A 9425-nucleotide genomic window follows, 5' to 3' on the forward strand; every position below is an offset into this window, starting at 1 on the left:
AATCCGCATTCCCGCCCGTTTCAATCTGGAAGAGCATCGTACCGACGTGCGGTTGTTTATCACTACTGTGTGGTGCAGATTAAAGCCCCCACGCTAGCGAGTATATCGCACTGACTAAATTGCTGATAAAAAGCTGAGACAAATAATGCCCACTACGGCAGACTAACTTCCGACTGTGTAAACATACCCACACAATTTTTCTTTTATTATTAAGCGGTTCCCTTCAACATATTACTTTGATCACTTTTGGACCGCAGTATTAAGATATCTTACCAGTAAACAGCTTGTTCAAAAACAAAATTGCCAGTCATATATACTCTTTTGGTGCCTACACGCTATGTTAATTGGATCATCCGCCAAACATCAAAATGAAATATTTAGGAGTAAACATTGACTGCACAGCTTCTAATTGTTTTCATTCCAGTTTTATTTTAACACAATCAAACCTTTGAAGAATGAAGACAATTTTTTTATTTATTTATTAACATCAATAGTTTTTCTCAGACAACAAAAACTATTGTCCAAAAGTTGAATTTGCATCGGCTTTGTGTTCCAAACGTTTTCCTTAATCACAGGTGATTGCAATTTCATTTCAGTTTACTAGAAGACACCTTCATTGGCGACTACCTTATTCCAAAAGGCACCATTGTTTTGTTAAATTTGAGGGCGGTGCTCAGAAATCCGGTGCATTGGAACAATCCCGATGAGTTTGATCCAGCAAGATTTATGACTAATGACAGCACTGAGGTTGGGAAAAACGAGAATGCTTTTGTACCTTTCGGAGTTGGTAAGTAGTGTTGGGAGATAATATCTTCCAGAATTCATTATAAGAATACAAGGCCAAGCTTTTGATTATAGAGTTATGTTTAAAGCTGCAGCGAATTTACAATAACGCACTACAAAAAATCACAAAATCAAGCAGACGCTACAAATTGGAGCGTGCTGGTAAGTTTTAGTGTTTAAAGAAAAGCGAGAAAAAGGTCTTCATCTTTTCTATTTTTTTCTTCTTAAATCTCTGAGACGGACCAAAACAAGCTATAAAGGGGCATTATTGGCCTAATTAGTAAATTAATATTTAAATTTTTTTTTTAAATACGTATTTTCATATTTTGAAACATGACGAATATCTTATTTAGAGTTAAATATTTGTACTGCACTCAAAAACAAGATCGCCTTTTTTGGTATTTGAATAAAACATCTAGTTACTAGGGATGTTAATAAAGCGTCGCGCTAGGCTAGATCCTATATTGTGTACTGGTTGAGAAATTAAGAAGGAATTAACTCGAAAAATGAAGCAAAATGCCCTCCAAGTCAAATGATTTGCAGTAAAAGTTTTCTTGAAAAGTTCCCATCTTTCTAGCCGTAAAAAGGAAACTTCATTTAATTTTGTAATTTCTGTGTACGGATTCATCCGTGAAAATCTTTGTCTTTCTAACCAACTTGCTCGGCCGAAAAGGGAATGATGATTAATTACGTCCATACCGAAGTTCCGCTTCGAGGTTGCTGGAACAGAGAAGCTGATGGAGCTCGAAATCTTGAGACACACGAAGGCTACCTTGATGGAAATGACGCGATTGGATGTTTATCGACACACTGTACAGCTTTTGTATTGAAGATTTTGCGTCCAAGGTAATATGTAAAAAAGGAAGCTGATTAACTTGATAATTAAAGAGGTTGGCCTATTGCAAAAACTTAATTCATTGGTTCGAAAGGACCGTGAACGGTACTGCGTTGGTTGGACACGCGTAGGGTGCGTGCATAAGTTCTAATTATTGGCACGAGTAAGCTGAAACACGGTCTATTGCCTATTTGAATTCTGCACTACCTAGTGATGTACTTTTTTTCCTAAGAAAAGCCATACCAACGCTTTTTATTTGATCATCCTTACACATGACCATGGCGCCTCCTTTACTTATTTCTTTATTTGAAATACTATCGGTCCTACACAGGACCAAGATAGGAGTGGATTTTGCACAACAAAAAAATACACCCGTTCAAAATGCACAGATGAATAACACGTATTCAACACAACGATGAAATGACAACTCTAGATACTGCTGTCAGAAATCTCTGAAATAAGGGAACTAAACTCTTCTCGAGTTTTAGCGGTCACGACATGTGCCGGTAGCTTGTTCCATTGTCGCGCTTTTTGCAAGATGAACGAACACCTAAAACAGTCCTTGGAAAACTTCTGCTCTTCCACATACCGCGAATGCTTGTTGCGGATTATACGCGACATGCTCTCATTAATATACTGTTGCTTATTTATTAGAACCAAGTTATTCATTATGTTATAAAAAAGGTTAAGCCGCTTCTGCTTCCTCCGTACTTGAAGGAGGGGTAGATTTGCCCTTTTACAAAGAGCTGACACAAAGTCCAGCCGTCTATAGCAAGAAAAAACAAAACGTAACGCACGCCGTTGAACTTGCTCCAGATTTGATATAAGATATTTAACATGCGGGTCCCAGACTTCTCATGCGTATTCCAATAAAGGCCTTACTAGCATTTTGTATGGTGTGAGTTTTGTTTCTGAGGAAGCGAGTTTAAGAGAGCGCCTGATGTATCCTAATCCTTTATTAGCTTTTCCGATTATATTGCTAACGTGCGGTGTCTAACTTAGGTTTGAGGCTATTGTAAGACCAAGGTATTTAAACTCTGACATCGGCGTAATGCTTTTCCGTGCAGCACATACACATCTTCTAACGGCTGTCGTTTATGAGTGATCGTCATACATACTGTCTTGTCTAAGTTTATCGACATTTGCCACTTAACACACCATTCATTGATCTGGGACAAATATTCGTTTAGCATAATTTGATCATTAACGGACCTTACTTCAGTGATCATTAACGGACCTTACTTCAGTATAAATAACACAATCGTCGGCAAATAATCTGGCTTTTACGGGTGAATCTTCGATTAGGTCATTAACAAAAACCAAAAACAGCAGGGGACCCAGGACAGAACCCTGTGGAACACCCGAGTTAACATCACATTCGTCCGAGCTAACCCCTTCAATACTTACAAACTGTCGACGATTATCTTGAAAGGCCTGAATCCACCGAACAGTCTTATTATCTCCCAAGATGTAAATCAATTTAATTAAGAACTTTTTATGATTAACTTTGTCGAATGCCTTCTTAAAGTCTAAAAATATGATGTCGGTTTGTCCATTACGATCCCATACCTCACAAAAATAATGCATGGTTTCTACTAGTTGCGTGACCGTTGATAGCCCCTTACGGAAGCAGTGCTGGTACCGGCTGAGAACGTTATTCGATAAACGAAATTGCCCGATATGTTTAGAAACAACATGCTCAATAACCTTGCACGATGTAGACGTTAGCGCGATGGGTCTATAATTGCATACTGACTTAGCATCTCCACTTTTCAGTATTGGAATTATCTTACTGAGCTTCCAGTCATAGGGTTCAGTGCTAGTCAAAATCGACTTTTAAAAATTAAGTGCAGATACATTGCCGTCCACTCTGCATATTGCTTTAAAAAAGAATTTGGAATTTCGTCCGGCCCCATGGATTTGGAAGTTTTTAAGTCAAGCAACAAAGCAAAAATACCCTCAACTGACAGTTGCAGTTCATCATCAGCCCGTGGAATTTGAGCTGGTGATCTAAACTCTACAGACTGCTTATCGTCTTTTGTGAAGACGCTCGCAAAGAACTTGTTGAATTGAACTGCAATTTCTCGCTTGTCATTTATATTTCCTTGCTCCGTTTTGATCTCGGAAACTGACTTCCTAGCTGGTGCCAAATGCCTCCAAAACTTTTGCGGTGACTCACGGATAAACTTTTGCAGTGTCACGTAATAGAACTTGCATTTAGATTCTCTTAGCACAGATTTCAGCGTCACGTTTAAAGCCGAGATATCATCCGATAATGCCGAACTAGGTCTACGACGACACCGCGATCAGCGCCGCCCTATTTTCCTTTTTAAGTGAATAGCTTCTCTCGTCACCTAGGGATTATGCATTCGTTTACGTTTTCTTTTCAAGGGTACGTACATATTTATACATTTATGAACGAGTGTTTTAAATTTCAACCAGAGGTCATTAACACTTACTGACTCATCACGACTAAATTCCTCAAACGGTCCGTAGTGGTAATCTAGTTCGTCTAAAACATCCGTGTCATCAGCCATGCCGAAGTCTCTGTAGGACGTAACCGGTCTGAGCGTTTTTCTAAACGGCGTCAAGGTCATGATCACGCTAACTATCAGGTGATCTGAAAAACCTGGGAAGAGTTCAACTTCGTACGGTCAAGATGCAACCCCTTCGCTTAAAAATACGAGATTGAGAACTGTCCTACTACTGCCTTGAATGCGTGTATACTCTCGAACAACCTGTTTTAGCCCATGGGAAAAACATAAATCTAGGATTCCAGTGGCAGTTTCACGTTCTCGCGTTCCAGGCAACATTTGATCCCCCAGTATACCCGCTATATTGGAATCTCCCGCAATTACAACATTTTTGTGCTGTACGCGCCAGTGGAGCAGGAAGTCATCTAATCTATTAACAGCATCCACACATACTCGTGGAGATCGGTAAACAGCATTAATAACCAATTCTTGGGATCCTAGATACACCCTACACCACGCTGTTTCTATGTCAGGTGGACTCTGTAGCACCGAGTGCTTTATTCTGTTATCAATGAAGATGGCCGCGCCTCCCCCTCGACTGCTACGGTCATTTCTTATCACACTATATCCAGGCGGACAAATTTCGGAGTCGAGGGTAGCGGGATGCAGCCACGTTTCGGTCATCACTACGACATCGGGTTGTTGTCCAATCACAATGTGTTCGAAATCACTGCTCTTGTTAACAATACTGCGGGCGTTAACATTCAATAACCGAAACTTATCATTGCGCTCCTGTCATTCCTGTACAGTAGCATGAGCCTCTGTCACACGCCCGGACGCCCTATGACTCACTCTGAAACGCTGACTTGTAACTTCGTCCCAGGCATAGATAACACTGTCTACCTTCAACTTATCAAAAACAAAATGCGACTTTTTTCCCGTTCTTCATGTCTTCAGAGCCGCTATGCCAAATTTTCTGCCTTTTCAGTGTGACAGTGCTGGAATAGTCTTCGTTAATGAAAACGTTTGCACCTTTCAACTTTTTAGCATTGCGTAATTTTTCTTTCTTTTCGCTAAAAATTCCAAGGTTCAGGATGACAGGCCTAGGCCTGTCCTCTGTAGACTTTCCCATTCTATGTATGCGTTCGCAACTCGTTACTGAAACACCCAGTTTATCCCGAAATATCCGTTCGATCACTTCGCCCCTTAGTTTTAGCTCGTTTTTGTTTGGAGCCTCTTCTAGCCCCCAAATTACCAGATTGTTAGGTCGACTACGATTTTCGAGGTCGTTAATCTTCCTTAACATGCTGTCCATAGTAGCACGCATTACAAAAACTTCCTTTTCGGACTCATCAAGCCTCTTTGTGATCTCAGCCATCCCCGATACAGCTTTTTCTGCGCTAGCCAATTTCTCCTTCATTTCCACTATATCCTTTCTGATTTCATTTTGACCGTCAAGGATGGCCTGCAGCTTGGCTGCCGTGTCGGGGCCAGGGTTTGTTTCTATGTCACTACAACACAAAAGTAACAGTGCGATGGTATCAACACTCAGAAACAATTAAACACAAGGCATGTGGGCTCGATAGCACTAGCAAACAGCGACCATCATCACGAATGCAGCCGTAAAATCGATTATCACCAACCTGAGTGAAGAACAAAAGTGGACTTGTCATTCCGTTCATGCCGGTGCCGTCGAGCCCACTCAACGAAAACGCACCGCCGATTTGCGAATGTTTACGAAGCAATACAGATGGTTCGACTCCTGTTTTGAGCTCGGGCAACCACGGCTCTTCAGACTTAGTTATATTTATGCTACATACTACAGCCAATGTGGCGTCTCGGCGCGTTGTATTTATTGAAGGAGTTCTTATTTTTTCTGGGTTAAAGAACTCAAAGCTTTTCAATACACTTGGGTGTTTGAAAGGCCACCCGGAAACTAGTGTTCCTTCACAATGTATAGAATGCGAAGAGCCGCAACTAACACACTGCTTTGGGATAAAATTTGTTTTTTGTCTGAAAATTTAGGGCCCTGAAAGCCCAAAAAAGCTATAATATAAACACACGGAATATTCTTTGGTAAGAGTAACGGTGTTTTGACCCTCAACTGCCAAATAAGTGCAAAAGTTACGCTTCAGGGCCAGGTTGCTCTGTTCTCTCTTTGCTCTTTCGGGCCTCAGTTCCTGACCAACTGCCAACATTAGGCTACACTTTTGATTGTTCGGCTTCACGGGGCATTTCTGGGTCATGTCTGGAATATCGCCAATTATCTGGAAACCCAGGAAAAAAAATAGGCTTGGAATTTCCCTGACTAGTGAGTGCACAAGAAAAGTACTGTTACCTTAACTAATGATTTGGTTAGGCCCCTAGGACTGCCAAACTTAGGCCAAGTTAGGCTTTCCTGGCGTGCTGCCTGGGGCACCACGTCTTAACATTTTCCTCGTTTACTTGGCCGATATGCCTTTTTTTTCTTGGCATATTTTCATGTGCATCCTTTATGTATTATTCTCTAGCTTCTTTAGGATAACATATATTTCCATAAGGTTCCATAACTAATTAAAATTTACATTCTGTGTTATTTCGTGCATTATGCCGAATAAGTAATGCGCACAAAATGGAAAATAAAAATCAACTAGCTTTCGTTAAAAAAATGCGGAATGTATATGGCAACAAACTGATTTTATTAATGGTACTTTATGCATTTTACTATAAATAACTAGCGTAGGTACTCTGAAAGTTTATTTACCAGAAACATATAGAAAAAAAAGCAACATCCTCTTTAGATTGTAGTTTATAGATCAAGTCAACATTAACTTAATAAAAATTGTTTGCGGTCATTTATTTTTTTATTTTTGTGACAACACGTGTGACGACACGGCACATGTGTCGTCACAGTTGACGTCGGGAGGGTAACTTTAGCGAGAATATTTTTCCACCGAATTCGGCGGAAAAACTTCCCCGCTAAATTTAGCAGGAATATCGGCAATGTTAGATGCGTGTGACGTCACGTGTTTTCTATATTGAAGTCACACAGGACGTCATGTGTGACGTCACGAGGGTAACCCTCCTGAAGGTAACCCTCGTGACCCTCGTGAAGGCAACCCTCGTAACCCTCGTGAAGGCAACCCTCGTGACCCTCGTGAGGGTAACCCTCGTAAGGGTAACCTTCGTAACCCTATTGAGGGTAACCGTCGTGACCCTCTTGAGGGTAATTCTTGTGCGGGTAACCCTCGTGACCCTCGTAGCCCTCGTGAAAAACCATCGTGACCCTCGTGAGGGTAGCTCTCGTGATCCTTGTGAGGGTAACCCTCGTGACCCTCACGACGGTAACCCTGATGACGTCACACGTGACGTCGCTTGTGACGTCATTATGGGAAACGTCCCGTAATGCAACGCGTGGTTACGCCGACGGTCACAGCGACGGCGTCGCTCCTCAAGCCGGAAAGGGGCGCCTAAGAGTTTATTTATTTATTTATTTATTCGAAATACCCCTGAAGGCCCTCTGTATGAGGGTATTACATAGGGAGAGGGGGGGGGGGAGAGGTCAAGCAAGTATCATAGTGCACAGATAAAACACAAAAATTATAAAAAGACAATATGAGGACAAGGAATAAAAAAGAATCTTAAGTATTACTATAACTGTGCCCGAGCTGTTGGAAGTTAGTCATATCTAGTTCAGTTGCAATGTGAGCCGCTAGGTTATTTCAGTCGATTATGATTTGTGGTATGAATGATCATGCGTAACTAAATAAGTGGCATGTGATGCGCGTTACTTTGAATGAATGATCGCGATGTAAAAAAAAAATGATGGGGGAGGGGGTGTTTGAAAAAAATCGTCGTGAACCAATACATGGTGATAGAGCTTGTGAAATAATGACAGACGGGCATGTTTGCGGTCCAAAACAATTGTTGATAAAAGTATATCCCCATGTGCATTTTATAGATTCTCATACTATATATGTCTGTGCATTACGGGGCGCGATGAGAAAAAAAAACAAAAAAAAAACAAAGAAAATCACCTGAATGTATAACGGCCTCTTAACAACTATATGTCGTCCCTCATATTGTGCATGGTTCTATAGTACACAAATAATAATAAGAAATAAATATTAAACATACCATGTTAACAAATTCAAAATGTAAACATTCATTTTATGAGTAAACATTTACCTGCAATATTATGAAGGTGAAGTTGGCTTGACACCCAAATTGCGGGGAATATACATGTCGATGTCCCGCCACAGCTTATCACATAATGTGGTTTGCTTAATGACCAGCCCATAACCATTCATGTTGTGGATGTTATTCCTACTGTTTTACGGTCAGAAAACTATGCGGGCTTTCAGTTGCTCACCGTAACTCACCGTAATCATAGCGCTTTGCAGTCAGAGACCGCCACAAATGAACAAGTATTCTTCATGTGTTTTTGCGTGAAGGAAAGACAAAAATATCAACAGGCTTTTATTTTTTTCGTTGCAGTGTTAATAATTTATTTTTAATTTTGACAGTATTTAATGACCTATAATTCCTGCGGTTGTAATCTTTTTTTCTAGGTAGAAGAAGTTGTCCCGGTCAAATTTTGGGCATCGTCGAGATGTTCCTGTACATCGCCACACTCCTGCAGAAGTTCAGCGTCTTTCCGGAATACGGAGACCAGCTCGACAGCATGGGTTCCCCCGATGCAACGCCAGATGATCTGCCCTTTAAGAGACTGCGTTTTGTCTCGCGATAAAAACCTCGCAAAAAAAAAAAAAAAAAGGCAGAATTTGCATTTTCTATTAATTTAGGAGCAAAACCTAATGTGCTCATAAAAACAATATACAATTAAAAATTAACATAAAAACGACGGCAAGAGGATGCATGAGTAGCACACAGGACACAGTATCTCACTACTTCGAATATTTGAGGCATTATAAACAATTATTGTATATCTACATATTATCACTATTAATATTATTATAAGAAGAACCTGTACGTTAAGAGGATCTAGATTGTTTTCCTTTCGAAACATGTGCGGTGCTATTTAAGCGCAAAAAAATAGAATGTGCATTGCCGCACGCCCGTTCTCCACCCAAAGCCCTATTGGTCAGAACCCGATGACAAAGTTTCATCACGAACTCTTATTTAAACGTTTTAAGTGATTTTCTAAATATTTCAAAAGGAAAATGGAGCCCATTTTTGCACATTTTCGGTTTCTGGCGCAACAGAGTTTAATGTATTCAAGAGCTCCATTGACCGCGGTTTTTTTCTTTGAAGGTTACAGAAAATCACAGATAACATTTGAATAAGATAAGGGTTCGCGCTGAAACTTTGGTTTCTGGTTCTGACCTCGAGCG

The 9425-nt window shown here is 40.5% G+C and overlaps 1 protein-coding gene across 1 annotated transcript in view; it reads left to right on the plus strand.

Annotated features, from left to right (window-relative positions):
* The window catches only part of LOC120836499 (cytochrome P450 2J2-like), a 46401-nt gene extending 37580 nt beyond the window's left edge, over positions 1 to 8821 (plus strand). The window contains exons 5-6 of the mRNA XM_040205440.1: positions 597 to 787; positions 8643 to 8821. Of these exons, the coding sequence (XP_040061374.1) occupies positions 597 to 787; positions 8643 to 8821 (370 nt within the window). The remainder of the gene's footprint in view (positions 1 to 596; positions 788 to 8642) is intronic.
* The last annotated feature ends 604 nt before the right edge of the window (positions 8822 to 9425 follow it).

Source organism: Ixodes scapularis, unplaced genomic scaffold (assembly GCF_016920785.2).
Source record: "Ixodes scapularis isolate PalLabHiFi unplaced genomic scaffold, ASM1692078v2 PGA_scaffold1__304_contigs__length_218370807, whole genome shotgun sequence".
NCBI classification, from domain to species: Eukaryota; Metazoa; Arthropoda; class Arachnida; order Ixodida; family Ixodidae; genus Ixodes; species Ixodes scapularis.